Raw genomic sequence first — 17,679 nt, forward strand, 5'->3', positions numbered from 1 at the left:
GCCTTTGTGGTTCATGTCTTTAATCCCAGGACTCAGGAGGCAGGGGGAGCACTGTGTTTGAGGGCAGTCTGGTCTACACAGCAAGTTCCAGGCTAGGCCAGCCAGATCTATACAGTGAGACCCTGTCTAACAGCAAAACAAAACCAAAAAAGCTTGTAGCATCCAGAGTCCAGAGAAAAAAATCAAAGTATATTTATTTTAAATTGTGTGTATGAGTGCAGACATGCAGACTGGGTCCCTGGAGTTACAGCATTGTGCACTGTTTCATAAGGAGAGGTCGCCGGAAACCGTTCGGGTCCCCTGGAAGAGCAAGCCCTATCAACCACTACGCCATCTCTCCAGCCCCTCAAGCAAAGTGTTTGAAAAGGAAATGGAAGCAATGAGTCTGTGTAAATAAAATGCTGGGAAGAGGACCTAACGTGAGATTACAGAGGATGAAGATTTCCAGGAAGTGCTTCCAAAACTGGACAGGTGGCTAAACATCGCTGTATTTCCATCAGGTATGGTGATGCACACCTGAAATCCCAGCGTTTGGGAAGACTAAACAGAAGGGTCAGGAATTCAAGGTCATCTCCAGCTACGTAGTAAGTTTAACCACACAAAGCTCTTTCCCCCCCTTCATCTGCTGGGATGATGGAGGATGAATGGTCAATGTCAGTACACTCTGATGGGCCGCCTAGACTCAGCATGAAATGGCGAGGTCACTGAAGATCACTGACCTCAGTGGGACAGGATCCTGGGCAATACACAGAATCTCTACAGTCGGAAACTCACCCCATACCCCACACTCCTGCTTGCTTCTTGCTTCCTGTGGACCTCTCCTTAGACAGATGTGGAAATCCTGTGAAAAAAGAGGACGGATGCAGGCCTAAAACAGAGTGGTTTGTTGTTTTTTGAGTCAGATCTCATGGAAACCGGCTTGGCCTCAAACTGCCTCTGCAGGCTTGTCTCCCTGGTCCTCCTGCCTCTGAGGCCTGAGTGCTGGGATTGTGGCCAACACACCTGGCTTAGATGGTGCTGGGTGGGAATCAAACCTAGGGACTTGATACCGTGCTAGGCAAGCCCAGTATAAACTGAGCTATATCCCCAGTGCCCCTCCCCTGTTTTTGAGACAGTGTCTCAATATGTAGCCTTGGCTGTCCTGGAACTATTTATGTAGACCAGGCTGTCCTCAAACTCAGAGATCCAGCTCTGCCTCCTGAGTGCTGGGATTAGAGGTGTGCACCACCACACTCCCCTCCCCTTTGACTGGACTACTACAGTCTCCTGTACTCCAGACTGACCTGGGACTAACTATACGGCTGAAGATGATGGAGAACCCGATTCTCCTCTTCCACCTTACAAGATCACACATATGTGTAAATATGGCCAGCTCTTTTTCTCTTTTCTTTTCCTTTTCAGGACAGGGTATCACTGCAGCCCAGGCTGACCCTGGACTCACCTCAATCCTCCTGCCTCAGCCTCACGAATACTGGAATCACAGGTATGTGTTGCCACATTTGGTTTAAGTGAAGAAACGCTGGGCTTCAGGCATGCCAAGTAAGCACTACCAACTGAGCCACATCCCCAGCCCAGGCCGCAAGCACTGACCAAGCTTGAGGCTGCTGTCTCTCCTCCACGGGTAAGCGCTTCAGCTTTGAGAAAAAAACCAGCTCCGCTTACCCACCAAGCTATGAAAAACCTTTATTGTTAGTTTTTCTCCATTAGATAGACTTTCAGTTAGAACAAGAAGCAACGGCGACACTTGCACTTTTCTTCTCCTCGGAGGCTGAGTCTGGCCATGGCTGTAAGAGGGAGCTGAGAACCACTGCCAGGAGAGAGCATATGCCAACACCAGGGCTTGGCCTCCCGGGAGTCACAGGAACCAAATGAGGCAGGCAACACCCGACTTTAGATGTAATCACCCGAGTGCAGGGAGACCGAAAAACTCCATTTCTGCCCAGGGCCTCACTCAGGCCATGCCAAGCTGGCAGAGCAGGCATGTGTCTGTAGGTGTGTGAACTCATACCGTGCCTGCACACACACATTGTTGCTCTTCAGGAATGATGCTCTCCTCTCAGGCTCTTGCTGGCCAGGCTGGGGTTGGCGTAGCTGACTCTCCATTGTCCTTGCTTCCTGGAGCTCAATGGCCTTGGCCTGTTACTGACATCTAAAAGGCCCAGTGCTGGAGGACAGGGCATTCGAATTCTCCTCCTGGAACAAGGCTGGTTAGTGCAAATCATCTACTACCAGGGAGGTGTCCCAGGGCTCGGTCTCAAGACATGCTGGCACTGGGCTCCTGCACAATCCCTGAGCCCCAAGAAGGGGGAAAAGGCTCCAAGAGTTTTCTGCCTCATGGTACCCAGGACAAGAAAGGGACACCGGTCATTAACCATTTCCCTAACTCCCAGGGAAGGCGTGGTGGGGGTGGCTGGGGTTGGGGAGATGACCCAGACCCTTCTGCTCAGGACCCAATCTAACATGTGGCCCTTGGGCTGGACCTGCGGGCTAGCCTGTGGCCCACTGTGGGAAAGTCTAGCTGCTATTCCTAGTGGCTCTTCATACATAAGCCATAGGCTGACACAGGAAGATACAATGCATTGGGGGCTTGGGCTCAGGTAAAAGACACCTGTTTCCCAGGGCCTACTGTCCCTGGCAATTGACCTGGGAAGCCTGGCTAGGTTGTGCTTGGAGCCAAGCTTGCAGTCTCTGGGGTTCTGGGAGTGAAACTGGGGTATCTGATTAGGTTCAAGGCTCTGGTAAAGACCCCTCATAATCTTCAGGATCTGGTGATGCCAAAATCTGAGATAGTGGGACACAGGGCCCGGCAAAGAGGATGGAGCTGCTAGCCAGCACTCTGGAGAAGTCTGCACAACCCATTCTCGCCCCAGGAAACTGGCTGGCTGCCAACTCTTAGGATTGTGTACATAAATCCTGCCTCCTGGTCACCCCTGAGCTCTGGGCTGCTGGCTCACGACAACACAAAGCTCCTTGGGGACCCTGTTTTTCAGCTGTGGACCCTGCTCAGGGTCCCTAGGGTCCCTTCGCTGGTGGAGGCAGGTGTGGTCATTAAAGCACATGCAATCTCCAGGTGTACCCTCAGGCCTCAAATAAGCAGCAGAGTGGAAGTCAGGCCATGGCAACGGGAGTTAGGGGTAAGCCAATGGGAAAAAAAACCCACACATTGAATGCCAATCAAATTCAAACACCAACCCAATATGTGAAGGCAGCAGCAAGCTCTTTGTGTAATAAATATTGCAAAGCTTATTTGGTTTCTTTCTTCTTCTATTTTTTTTTTCAAGTCAAATATAACAATCAATATCCCAAACCCTGTTTTCTGCATTCAGAACAGAGGAGGTTGATGATAGGAGCAGAACACCTGCAGCCAATCAAAGAAAAGACCACGTTCCCACTAGCCAGCCAATCACAATCTTTCTCCAGTTTAAGCAGCCAATTGGGCCTCTTCACATTCCTAAGAAAACGACCTAAATAAAGCACCAGAGCTCGGAGAGCTTCGGGGGGGAAGCCAGATACCGAGGCGCAAATTTTTAAAAAAATAAAGAGTCAAAAATAAAAATAAAAGGTTTCCGTTGGTCAAGATTTAAAAATAAAAAGGTTTCTTCCTGCAGCCAATCACAAGTCCATCCCTTCAAGCCAATCACAAGCCACCACTGGCATCTCCCTTGATGCCAGCCCTGCTGAGTGGCTGGGGTGGGGAGGGTCTGGTGGGCGAGGGGAGCAGAGAGAGGGAAGTAGGTGGTTTGCTACCACTCAACCGGCGAAGGAGCCACGCCGATCTCTTGGCCATCGGTGGCTTCCGGGGTGTTCCAAGGGGTTTTCAGCTACTGCCTCCGGTCTTCCGTCTCCGACCTGGAAAACGCCATTACCACGTCCTCTGCACCTGCAGACCAGGGGGACAAGAATTGCCGATGGCTTCTGGTATGAAGACAAGGCTGTGCTCACCCTTGGGGCTGTGGAGCACCGCCTCCCATCTTCCCGAACCCGAACCCCTGGCATAATGATGCTGAGTGCCAAGTGAGTCAAAGGGGCCAGGGATGTAAGTTGCTGGGTGCTTGTCCGGTATGCAACCCCCCACCCCCGGGGGTTTAGGCTCTAGCACCACATGAACCAGCTGATGTTACATGCCTCTGGTCCCATCTCGGGAGGTGAAAGCAAGGGATCAGAAGTTCAGAGTCACCCTGGGCTACACGGTGAGTTCAGGGCCAGCCTGAGGCATGTGACTTCTAACTAAGCCCATCTTCTCTCTTGTCTTCCTACAGCGAAGCTGGGGACATAGCAGTGATCCCATCCTGGTGCAAGGCTTCAGGGCTTGTCCAAGGCCACAGGGCTAAAAGGTGAGACAGGTCTTTGGTCCTAGAATATCTGCTCTGCTCATGTTCCTTGTTCTATGAGCACCGAATTAGGATGGAAAGTAGTGGGAACCTCTCTCTCTTATCAAGTTTAGATCTTGGAGCTGGAGAGATGGCTCATTAAGAGCACCCTTCCAGAGGTGCTGAGTTCAATTCCCAGCAACCACAAGGTGGCTCACAACCATCTATAGTGAGCTCTGATGCCCCCTTTTGGTGGGCAGGAAGAATACTGTATAAATAATAAATAAATCTTTTTAAAAAAATATTTATTTATTATGTATACATTCTTCTGCCTGCATGTACACCTGCCTGCACCAGATCTCATTATAGATGGTTGTGAGCCACCATGTGGTTGCTGGGAATTGAACTCAGGATCTTTGGAAGAACAGTCAGTGCTCCTAACCTCTAAGCCATCTCTCCAGCCCCCAAAATAAATAAATCTTAAAAAAAAAAAAAAAAAAAAAAGTAGTTGTTGCTCTTTCAGAGAACCTAGAATCAGCTCCCAGAACCTACAAGCTGGCTCACAACCATCTATAACCCTAGTTCCAAGGGATCTAACACTCTCTTCTGACCTCCATGAGTACCACAGGCCAATTAACACACACACACACACACACACACACACACACACAAACATGTTTATTTTGAGACAGGGTTTTCTTGAGTAACAGCCCTGGCTGTTCTGGAACTCGGTCTATAGAGCAGTCTGGCCTCAAACTCAAGAGATCCGCCAGTCTCTGCCTCCTGAGTGCTGGGATTAAAGCCATGTGGCACCATGCCTGAAGCTCATAGTCATTTTTTTGAAAATCAAATAATTGAGAAAGTGTTTATTATTGTTTTTTATGGGAACAACACACCAGTGCATGTGTGGAAAGGTCACGTGACAACTCTATGGAGTTGGTTCTTTCCTTCTTCCTTTACATTGGCTCTGGAGATCAAACTCTGGGGGTCAAGCTTGGTGACAAGCACTTTTACACACCAAGCCAGCCATTGTGAATTCAGAAACTGTTCATCTTTGCAGCAGCTTCCCTTTGCTCAAACCCAGCACCTGTTCTGAGGAGCGTGGCCACGCCTATTTCTAGTCTGCTGCGTGCCAGGCTTGACGCAAATGCACAATGCCCATTCCCTATGGCTTCTTTTTTTTTTTTTGGGGGGGGGGGGGAACACAGGTTTCTCTGTATAGCCCTGGCTGTCCTTTGTAGATCAGGCTGGCCTTGAACTCACAGAGATCCACTTGCCTCTGCCACCAGAGCGCTGGGATTAAAGGCGTATGCTCCCCCCCCCAGCTCTTTATGGCTTTTCTTAATCCTGAATTTGAGATTCTAGTCCAGCCACTCATGTCATACTCCCTTTATCTTGTTCTCCCTAAAACAGGCTCTGACATTTGGCCAGAAGTGGAAAGGGAAGGAGGGAAGGAGCTGAGAATGCTAACCTACTGTCCCCTAGTCCCACCGCCTGTCCACATTTTCTAAAGGGTGGCCCAGCATTTTCCCTACACAGTAACAGTCAGGTGGCCTGTGGCCTTCCTGGCATGCTCCCCTGCTGCGCTGTTGGAGGCAGTCTCCCTGGAAGAGGCAGGTGGAACAGCAGGGAAGGGAAAGGCCTCCATGGATTGGGCTGGGCGGGGGTGGGGTGCAGCATGGCTTCTGGCACTTGGACCAGAGTCAACAGTGTTGGCCACCCCTGTCCGCACCACAGGGAGGGCTTCCTGCACACCTTGCTGCCTGGAGGAGCCAGAAGGTAGCTCAGGTGGTGCTGCAGAAGGGGGGTTGCCCATATGAACACGTGACATCCAGAAGTCCTGCCTTCACAATGGAGCAAAGGGAATCTATCTCCCGCCCCTGCCCTGTTCTGCCTCTGGGATTCTGTACTCATCAGCATTCTTGGAAAGAAAGACAAGCCTCCAGAAACGAGCAGAGCTATCAGGCTTCTTGCTTGAGAAGTCCTACAAATCCTTTCTGTGCTCTCAGAAACATTCTGTTCTCGCTCCAGTCCTGGGACCAAGCACCATCACCGCAGGCAGGATTGTCGCAGCAACCAGACTCCAGGATTACGTCATACCCTGCATGGCGGCTGAGCTGGGAACTAACAGATGCTGGGTTCTCTGAGGGTTGCCTCTGGCTTGCTAGGCCTGAGGGGGTCGAAACCAGACTGTGCCGGGGAGGTGTCAGCAGAAGATGGTTCTGTGGTAATGAATGGTGACAACCCAGTCTCTTCCCTCCTCACGTGCCTCGTGGGCTTCCTCACAGGGACCTTGGGCCTCTGCAGAGAACTGCACGCCCAAAAATAGCACTGGATCCCCAGGAGGGAATGGTGAGCTTGCAGAGGAAATGGGTCCCGGCTCCCTAGAGCAACCGGGCTCCGCAGACTGCACAGTGGGTGCATGTCCTGTCCTATGAAGACAGGAACTGTGCTGGCCGGTGTTACGTCAACCTGACTCACGCTGAAGTTTTCTGAAAGAACCGCAATTGGGAAAATATCTCTACTAAGACTGTAGGAAACGCTGTGGGACGTTTTCTTAATTAGTGACTAATGGGGAGGGTCCAGTCCATTGTGGGTGGTGCCATCCCTGGGCTTGTGGTCCTGGGTTCTGTAAAAAAGCAGGCTGAGTAAGCCATGAGGAGTAAGCCAGGGGGCAGCACCTCTCCACCGCCTCTGCCTCAGCTCCTGCCCTCCAGGCTCCTGCCCTACTTGAGTCCCTGCTCTCACTGCTTTGATGATGAACAGTGATCTGGAATGGTGAGTGAGACAAACCCTTTCCTCCCAGGTTGCTTTGGTTCTGGTGTGTCATAATAGCAATGATAACACTAACCAGGACAGTGACCTTCTCAAGGTCACAAGTTACTCTGATAAGTGTGTAACAAGACACTAGAGCAAAAGCTTTGTGAGAATTTTACCCTCCCACAGTACCAGCTGGTCATGTCCTCCCTGACTGGGAACCCACGGGCCTTATTTTGGAGCCTCTGTTCTGTTGAGGGGGCTGCAGGAGTCCCCAGAGGCACAACCCATCCTGTACCCTCTCCTGTTCCTGAAGGACTTGCTGACCACCAGGACCTTCCTTCCTTTGAAGCCAAAGAGAAGACAGAGCATCCTCTGACCTGTCCATGTTACTAGTGGGCCAGGTACTCATCATTCAGTTGGAAACTGAGGAGCAACCTGCCTTCTCTAGAATCTGATCTTTCAGATCCGCAAACAAAAAGGAAGGGGGAGATGCTCAGTTTGACATCATGGCTTTAGCCACATTGTGGTTCCTGAGCTAGAAGGGGCACCGCAGATCCTGCAGGCACTCTCTTCATCCTATACGTGCTCATCCTCTACCTCCAGGCCAGCAATCCATTTTATGGGTAAGGGTCTGTAGGACTTGCGCTCAGAGCATCTGTTCACTGCTTTCCATCAGATGCATGTGAGCCAAGGTAGACAGGAGCTACTCAGATGCTCCTGAACATCTTCTCTAACAACCTGAACAATAAGACTACTGAAACCAGACAATTCACACGTGTGAGCACACATGCACATGTGCACATGGGAATCACAAATGGGAACCTCCTATGAACATAGACAAAAATGCTCAACAAAATGCTAGCAAACTGCGTAGAGCAACATATAAAAAGAGACCATATTTCTAGACCAAATGAGATTTATTCTAGGAATGCAAGGTTAGCTTAACATCTGAAAATCAGTTGGTGTAAGACGGTCTATAAACAGAATAAAAGGCAAAACCCACACAATCCCCTTAATAGACACTGACAGAGTCCAACATCCCTAATGATAGAAGAAGCATCAGACAGGATAAGAGGCACCCACATGAGAACCCCACAGCTGCCACCATATCGCATGGCTAAATCCCACCGCAGCACGATGGATGGGAGCAAGAAAAAGTCTGTCTGCTCTCACCATTTCTACTGAAAGTGATTTTTGTTTTGTTCTGGACATTAGAGACAGGGTCTCTTGTAGCCCAGACTTGCCTCTGACTGACAAGCCTCTTGCCTGATCCCCACTGGTATTATCATTTCAGGCATGTGACACCACACCTGGCTTCTCTAGATTGTTCTGAAGTTTCATTCCTGGGCAATTAGGTAAAAATAAATAGTGAAATAAGTAGCATACACGTTAGAAAGAAGGAACTAAACCATGGATGTTATAATCCTGACACAGACTGCAATTTCTACTTACTAAAAAGCTATCAGAGCTAGTGAATATGAGAAAGGTGTGGGACATAAGACCATATGCAATTCTATCTGTATATACTAGCAATGAACAATCTGAAAATGAAATAATTTCATTGACAGTATCATTCATCAATGATACTACATTTAGGAACAATTTTTTAAAAAAGATTTATCATTTATTTTAAGTGTGTGACTGCTCTATCTGCATGTGTACCTGCATGCCAGAAGAGGGCATCAGATTCCAGTATAGACGGTTGTGAGCTACCATGTGGTTGCTGGGACTTGAACTCAGGACCTCTGGAAGAGCAGACAGTGCTCCTAACCACTGAGCCCCTAGGAACATTACATTTATTCATTCACCGTATGGGTGAGAATGCGTGTGTTCTACAGTGCATATGGAGGTCAGAAGACATTTGCAGGAGTCTAGTCACTCCTTCCATCATGCCAGTCCTAGGAGAAGAACCCAGGCCTTACGGTCTTCCTTTTTTTCGTTGTTTTTGTTTTGGTTTGGTTTTTCAAGACAGAGTTTCTCCATGTAGTTAGCTGTCCTAGAACTCACTCTGTGCCTCTGTGTCAGGACTACAGGCGTGCACCACCTCTGCTAGGCCCTTCACTCTTACCACTCAAGTGAACAAACAAACAACTTGAGATGTGTTACCTACCCACTCACACCCCTTTCAGTGATGGGTTAAATAAACGAAGGGCACAGGAAGCATGGGCTAGACCACCACTGAGCCATGCCTCCAGCTTACCTCCCTTTTCTTGGAGACAGGGTCTCACTACCTAACCCAGGCTGGCCTCGAGCTCCTTGTGCCTCTGTCTTTTGAGTGCTGGGGTTACAGGCATGGTCAGCAAGCTCATGAGAGCTCTGCATCATTCTGGAAACACAGGTCAAAGTTCCCAGGAGGAAGCAGAGCGCAGAACCACACTACTTCACACACACGAATAGGAGAGGCAGGACTGAAGGGACAGAAAGTGTACAATCAGACAAAGCCTTCCTGTTCAAGCCCCACATTTCTGGTGGCCATTCTGAAACAGTGTCTTGTTGCCCTGTGCCTTGCTTCCCAGACAGCTGTGGTCTTCTTCAGCATCTTTAGCACCACAGAGACTGGGTGTGGGTTGAGGGTATGAAACAGTCTCACAAAGCCCAGGCTAGCCTTGAACCCACTGTGTAGTCAAGATGACTTTCATTCCCTGACCCTCATATCTGCAGTTCCCAAGAGCTGAGCTTACAGGTGTGTATCCTATACCCAGTTTTGGGTAGTACTGGGGATCAAGCCAAGGCCTCAGGAATGCTGGTAAGCAGTCTGCAGCTGAGTAATGAGTCCAGTCCTGATCTTTGTTTCCCCAAAGGTGCACATGTACGTGATCTGGGGCTAGTATTGTTCTCAGTCATAGACCATGAAGCAGTTGACTGAATCAGAGAGCTAGACTTCAGGGCCCTTACCTTTGACTACACAGGGCACCTTGTCATTTTTCTTAGGAGAAGGGAAATGGGCTCTAGTCATCCAGAGCACCGAGGAACGCCAAGCCTCAGTCAAAGCCTGGACCAATCTTTCTGTGTTGCTATGAGAATGGAACCAACACCCTGCAGCCTGAGATGCCTGGGGGAAATTCAACATGGACCTCCTAGTGTTCTCTGTCCTCTGCCCTCCCTCTCTACTACTGTGGCTCACCCATCTAGAAAGCAGAGCTGAGGAAACAGAAGCAGGGACCCACAGACAAACATTAGAGCTTGGGAGAGTCCTGTGGAAGAGCTGGGGGAACAACTGAGGGAGCCAGAGGGGTCAAGGACTCCACAAGAAGACCTACAGAGTCAACTAACCTGGGCCCACCGAAGTGGTTCAGAGACTGAACCACCTGCCAAAGAGCGTGCATGGGCTGGTCCTAGGCCCCCTGCACAGATGTAGCAGATGTGCAGCTTGGTCTTCATACGGACCCCACAACAACTGAAGCAGGGGCCCTCTCTGACTGATGTCTCCCTTTGGATCCCATTCCCATAACTGGCCTGCCTGGTCTGGTCTCAGTGGGAGAGGATGCACCTAGTTCTGCTGTGACTTAATGAGCCAGGGCAGGTTGGTACTCATGGGGAAAATCCCCTTCTCTGAGGAGGAGAGGGGAGAATGGGGGAGGGGTATGCAAAGGGGGGGCTGAGAGAAGAAGGGGCTGCAATCAGGATGTAAAGTGAATACATTGTTTTTTAAGAGAGAGAAAGCAAGCAAGCAAGCAAAAAGGAAGGAAGGAAGGAAGGAAGGAAGGAAGGAAGGAAGGAAGGAAGGAAGGAAGGAAGGAAGGAAGGGAGAAAGAGAAAGAAAGAGCAAGAGCGAGAGAAAGAAAGAAAGAAAGAAAGAAAGAAAGAAAGAAAGAAAGAAAGAAGAAAGAAAAGAAAGAACTGAGGCTCAGCTTTCTGAACAGGGTGGGGCAGGCACCCACTGGTCCTTCCATCCCACACCCAGTGCCAGCGTTGGCCCTTTAATGGAGCTAGTCAAGTGACTGGGGAGAGAAAAATGACAAATATGCAGAAGCATAGAAATAGGGAAGCTGGCCCCTGGCTGGAGGCGGGAGCCAGACAATGGGGTCACTGGTCTGTTTGTGAGCTGGGGATGAATTCACACCAGCAGTGTTGGAAGCCAGGCTCTGTCTCAAGCCAGCACTCACACCCAAACCAGATCATGGCATGGATAATGTGGTTTGAAGACAGTCTCCTGAAGTTGAGTGAGAATCACTCTTGCTACTTTTTGTTGTAACTGAAGTCAGGTTCAGTGTACATAGACTAGGTTGACTTTGAACTTGGAAGTCTCCTGCAAGCCCCAAGACCCCACAGACCAGGACAGGCACAGCTCTATGTGGATGGCTCTGGGGAGAAGGGGGACTCAGAAGCAGCACCAGCCACAGCCGGACACCATATGACCCAAATCCTCAAAGCCCAGCCTCCATGATACATGAGCCCTGGGGATGAGGCCTTGGCTCTGCCATCCTTGAGGTCACAGTCCCCCTTATTGGCATAGGTGTCTCAGGACTATTCCAGCTTGAGACATTCTAGGGTTAGGTGCCAGCATCACCAGTACTCCTGTGAAACCTTACACCTACCTAACCGAAGTACAAGATTAGAGACCTGGGGGCCGGGAGATGGTTCAATAGGTAAAGTGCCTGCTGTACAAGCAGGAAGCATATTTAGGTGCCCAGCACCCATGTAAAAATGCGGCATGGCAGAGTATGTCTGAAACCTTCATACTACATTGTACAGAGACATGAAGATCCTTGGGGCTCATTGACCAGATGGTCTAGCCAATTGGTAAACTCCAGACTCAGTTAGAGACCTTATTCCAAAAAATCAGATGGAAGGCTGGCACTATGGCGACTTGGCTGAATCCCTGAGCCTTGTAAAGGAGGGGGATGTGTTGGGGATGTGAACATGTTTCTGTTTTGATCTGAGGTGTGGGATTCGGGACTGATTCAGATTGTCCACAGCAGCAAACTATTTGCCGGATGCAGGCTCTCAGAGGGGCTGCAAATAGTGTAAATTTGAGGACTCTGAGAGAGAATAAAAGCCAGAGCCCAGAGAGCAAAAGGGAGCTCCGAGAAAGAAGAAGGATGCTAGTGTCCACCCCTGCTGCTTCTGGCTGCTGCTGATACAGGTGGATGAGAAGTTGGAGATGTCCTAAAATGAAGATTGGACTTGCCCCAAGGAACCCTATGACCCTAACCAGCAGGGAGCAGCTAACGAGAGCTCCACTCCCTCCCCGCTAACCTTTCTCTCCTATCTGGTACTGGGGTATTGGAAGGGATTGGGGTGGAGAAGGGAGAAAGAGGCATTAAAAATAAAATAGAGTTAAGGAGTAGAAAGAGTAGCACCAGCAAGGCTGTGGTGTGTGCAGCTGCAGCTCCAGCACACCTGTGTGAGATGGACAGAGACAGGAGAGTTGCCCAGAAGCTTGGGGACCAGCTGACCTAGAATGTGGAACATAGCAGAACCAGGGCCTGGAGAGATGGCTCAGTGGTTAACGCTTGTTGCTGTTGCAGAGACCCCAGTTTGGTTTCCAGCACTTGGTGGCTCATAACCATTGGTAATTCTAGATCCAGGGCTCCAATGGCCTCTCCTGACCTCTGTGAGCACCAGGCATCCAAGTGGTGCACAGATAAGATGCAGGCAAAACATTCATACACATAAAATAAAACAAGTATCTTTTTCATTTAAATCAGCAGCCAAATTCCCAAGGCTGATAGAGGGAAGTCCCTTTGTGAGTCATCACCAATGTAGGGCACTTTGATTAAGTGCTACCAAATCTCCAGGGAGCACCCCCACTGAGCCTTGAGCACCCCAGGCTCAGTGAGGCACCTTCAGCACAGATGGCGCCAGTTCACGCTGGAGCAAATGACCCAGGGGCAGTGACCCACACCCCGACACTCTAGCCCCTTCCCTGGCCACCCCAGCTGGGTGCATCGCCTTGTCATGTCACGAGCTCAGTATCTTGAGTGTTAGCAAGTGCCTGCTATCTTACTACTTACTGCAATGCCTCAGCTACCAGCTCTAGGGAATCGCTGCCTGGAAAAACTGGCCCCAGAGGCCCGCAAAAGGGAAGGACTTCTGAGGGAGTGAGGCTGGAGCCCCCCCGGTACTGGGCTTCCTTCCACATGAACCAACACCCACTGGGCAGCATGTGCTGTTTTTAGCAGCCCAAGGCTCTGAGCCAGGTGTTCTGAACACCTCCGCTTTGATACCCCAAAGTTCCCAGCAGCTTTTTACCCAAGGCGGCACCACACTTGGGTTGCTATGGGAACAGTGGGCTCTGATTCACCAAGGACATAGCAGCAGGAGGCACAGTGGTGCCTACTGGGCTCCAGCAGCCAGAGCTGTCAGAGGTGGATTCCTAGAGCAGGCCAGTGAGGTTACTGAAGACAGCTACAGGCCCTTCCCAGCTTCAGCAGTCTCAGTGTACCCCGGTAGCAAGACTTGGCGTCTGGGACCTGGCGTCTGGGACTTCCAAGGGAATTCCCTGCACATCCAGCCTCAGTTTACTTACTGCACACTGTGGTAACCGGCACCAAACCCTTCATCTTAACACACTAGGAATAATGTTTAGGGACAACAGTAGGGTCAAATTCTAGCTGCATTCCCTGAGGCCTCTGCACCCACTCCTACCCTCCCACCCTGCTGAGCTGCAAAACACACACACACACACACACACACACACACAAGCACGAATGCAGGACCTTTACAGTGTCCTTTTCCAGGTGCTCATTCTTCTCACTGAAATTTTCCAGTGTCTTCCCAAAACATAAGTTCTTCCAGACTAGAGAATTTGCCTGTGTCACAAAGGGTGTCCTAGTTAGCTTCAACTGTCAATTTGATGCAGCTTAGAGGCACCCCAGAAAGGAGTCTCAACTAAAGGATTTGCCAGCTCAGACTGGCCCGTGGGATTGTCCAGGAGGGCCCAGCCCACTATGGGAGGCATCACTCCCTGGGCAGGGGCCCCTGAGCTGGAGAAGAACAAGCCTGCTCGAGACTGAGTCAGCAGGCATGGTCTCTGCTGTGCCGCCTTGGCCGTGAGTTCTGAGGTCAGAAGTAATGCTGTGTGGAATGGCAAGCAGGCCTGCCTTGAGATCCTGCTTGACAGCCCTCAACAGTGGCCTATGTGATCTGTGAGATGAAATAAATCCTTTGCTTTCCTAGGCAAGAGAATCAAACTACAGGGATAGCATGTGGAAGGTGACATGGGCTGCCTCCCCAGAGCTCGGGGATGATCTAAGGACCTTGCATATCCTCAAATTACACTCTGGGTGTCAGAATCTCCTTGGAAGTGTTCTGTTGTTGTTGCTTGTTTTGTTTCTTCTACCTCATCTCCAAGACAGAGTTTTGAATCTTGCCCTAGGCTAGCCTGGAATGCCTAAGCTCAGGTGACCTTGCTACCTCAGCTTCCACAGTAGCCTGAGAGCAGACCAACTTCTTCCTATCTGGTGTGAAGATGCAGGTCCTAGGTACCTGTGGCAGTCTCTGTGATTCACTGAGTGGAGGCAAGTGCCCAGGAGCCTGCACTTTTATAGGCTACCCTCCAGGCAGCAGGCTGACACCAGCTCCTGAGGGCAAGGACTGCAGGTGTGTAACACCATGCCCTGCTTTGGGTAAAAGGCAGATTGTCAGGCTCTCCTGGCAGCTACTGTGACTCACTGGGCTGAGGAAAGGCCTGGACCCTGCATGCTTTTTTTTTTTTTTTTTTTTTTAGGATTTATTGATTTTATTATGTAAACAATGTTCTGCCTGCATGTATACCTAAATGCTGGAAGAAGGCACCAGATTTCATTATAGATGGTTGTGGGCCACCATGTGATTGCTGGGAATTGAACTCAGGACCTCTGGAAAAGCAAGCACTGCTCTTAACCTCTGAGCCATCACTCCACCTCTCCCCTGGAGCCTGCATTTTAGCTTCCTCGGTGGGCCCCACTCCCAGTTAGGCCCACGTGGGAACCTGCACACGAAAGGCTCTTATGTGTTTGTACATGTGCCTACTGTTTGTCCTTCACGGAGGACAGGGCTGTCATCCGACACCATGCTGGGCTTATGTGGAACTGTCCAACTGCTGGATGGCAGCCCTCAGCTCCCCTCCCAGGTCAGGGTCTTAGGAAGTCTGAGTCATATCAGGGGCTCTAATGCCTTCTCAGGCTTAGACAACAGCACCACCATGCTGGGATAAAGTGGCCCTTCAGGAGCCAGAATTGGAATGCTGAAGGAGCAGCCTGCCTGCGCCTCAGGACATTCTCTCTTCCTTGGGGTTCCTTTTCTGTCTCAGTAACTGGAGTTACAAACCAGATCCCTACAGATTTCTGTGTGACCATGTGACTTCTGACTCAGCTTTGTTTCTGGGTTACAGGTAATTCTCAAGAAGTGTTGATTAAAGTTCGGAGACTGAGCCTCCTGTCCCACAGTGAATTCTCCCTGGGCTGACTCTAATTTCAGCACCCGAGTTTTCACATGGGACCTCTAGAGGAGCCTCGAAGTAGCCAGGCATGGGGAGAGGATCCAGAAGCCGCAGTGGAGGGTCTGCTCAGCATGGGAGGTACAGAGAAGCTGCTGCCCACAGGAAGAGCCACTCAGGACTGCTCAGCCTCCGTGGGGCTCTGGTCTAAGCACATGCACCTACCCTGGGCCTGAATGTGTGACGTGAACAAAGCACACACCCTTTACCTACAGATTCCTGACACTGTGTGACCACAGATTTAGAAAGCAAAGATCGGCATGGGGCTGTGGGAGTCAGAGCCGGGTACCAGCTGAGCCTGGGACGGGTGTGAGAGGGCACAAGAAGGAAGAGAAAGAACAGAGGCTGACCGGTGCTGGGGAAGGGTTCCAGAGAACTTAACATGTTGGGTGGAAAAATGGAGAAGTTCATGCTACCACCCTTGGCCTCAGGGCACTTTAAGGGTCAAGTGGAGTAACTGCAGAACTGGGTCACTTCTGAAGTGCCTCGTTCCTGCTGTTGTCTCCATAACATAGCTATTATAATAAGTGTTCAAGTTTAATCATGAGACCAAGGAAACTATTTTAGGCCCTCCGGTAGCACCCTGAACCAGCTGTCACTCTGCAGGGAAAAGCTGGAAGACCCGAGAAAGCCCAGTCCTTTCCTGGAAATCCCTTGGATTCAGTAGACTCTGACAATGGTTATGACAGGGCAGGCCCTAGGCAGAGAAAGAACAAGGAAGTTCATTGTCAAAATGAGCCTCATCAGCCCTAGGACACTGGACAAGGGCCCACCCAACGCACAGCACAAGAGTAAACTGTATATCCACACACTAGGTACGGCGGCACTCAGGGGCAACCCCAGTACTTGAGAGGCTGGAGCAAATCACATACATTCGTGGCTGAGTTGAGCTCCACATCTCTAAAACCAAACCAAACCAAACCAAAGCACCCCTAGAAGGTAGAGAGATGGCTCAGTGGTTAGGAGTACTAGCCACTCTTCTAGAGGACCTGGGGTTAAGTCCCAGTAGCCAGTCGGCAGCTCAATGGTCTATAACTGCAGTCCAAGAGATCAGATGCCCTCTTCTTGCCCCTGAAGGAATTAGGTATGCATATGGTGCATAAGCATACATGCAGGCAAAGCACCCAAACATAGAAAACAATAGTGAGCACTGCCCCCCAACCCTGGGTCGGGGCTGGTGAGATGGCTCAGCAATTAGGAGCACCCATGTGGCTAAGGTGCTTGCAGAGGCCGCAAGCTTAGTTCCCAGCGCCATGTTGGGTGACTCCAGCTCCACGATGTCTAACATTCCGAAAGTGCTTCACTCATACATGATATACCCACACCGACATGTACACACATATCTATAGAATCAAAATATAAAATAAATCTTAAGCAAAACTTAGGGGCCAGCAAGATGGCTCAGTGGGTAAAGCTAGATGCAGCCAAGCCTGACAAGGGGTGCTCCATCTCTGGGCACATGGTGGGGAGAGCCAACTCCCACAGGCTGTCCTCTGACATATACTCCATGACATGTGCACATGCACACATATTAGAGTAAATTGTAAAAAAAAAAAAAAAAATTAAAAAAGAAAGCAACAGCAACTATGCAGGCAATATGGCTACACTGTGGCCTTTGCAAACCAGAGGCCTGGAATACCTGGTACTTACTAGGAGCCCTGTACCATGTGTGGCCCTAGGGCAGGAAGAGCCCAGAGAAGGCACATTCAAAGCCACCTGCAGGTGCAGGGGCCAGAACACCAAGAGAGCAATAAGAGGCCCCAATCCCCTTCATCCCTTTGGTGACATTATGTAACCATTTCTCTTATACCAGGTCCTCAGGTAATATGTTGTCCTCCTTGAAAAAAAATAAATAAATAACAAAACAAAAACCAAGAAGACTGGGGACACATGACTTAGTACAGTGCTTGCTCGGTGAGGGAGGAAGAAAGGAAGAAAGGGAGGAAGGAAGGAAGGAAGGAAGGAAGGAAGGAAGGAAGGAAGGAAGGAAGGCAAGTAACAACAAAAGCCCACTCTGGCCTGTAAGTGAGCTATAAGTCCACCCTAACATACTTGATAAAGCGGTACAAATGATGCTGGTCAACATGCATCCTCTCTGGACCTCATGCTGGCTGACTCTACAGTTCTGAGCTACTTCTCTCAGCCAGAGAGAAGCCATGATGCAGAGCTCTAGTGACACTCACTGGG

At 50.1% G+C, this 17,679-nt stretch overlaps 1 protein-coding gene across 2 annotated transcripts in view; it reads right to left on the bottom strand.

Annotated features, from left to right (window-relative positions):
- Positions 1-204: 204 nt before the first annotated feature.
- The window catches only part of Ctnnbip1 (catenin beta interacting protein 1), a 49,047-nt gene continuing 31,572 nt past the window's right edge, over positions 205-17,679 (bottom strand). For both annotated transcript variants that reach the window (XM_021636212.2, XM_021636216.2), the window contains one exon: positions 205-3,880. In XM_021636212.2, the coding sequence (XP_021491887.1) occupies positions 3,822-3,880 (59 nt within the window). In that variant the 3' untranslated portion in view covers positions 205-3,821. The remainder of the gene's footprint in view (positions 3,881-17,679) is intronic.

This window comes from Meriones unguiculatus, chromosome 3 (assembly GCF_030254825.1).
Source record: "Meriones unguiculatus strain TT.TT164.6M chromosome 3, Bangor_MerUng_6.1, whole genome shotgun sequence".
Classification (NCBI taxonomy): domain Eukaryota; kingdom Metazoa; phylum Chordata; class Mammalia; order Rodentia; family Muridae; genus Meriones; species Meriones unguiculatus.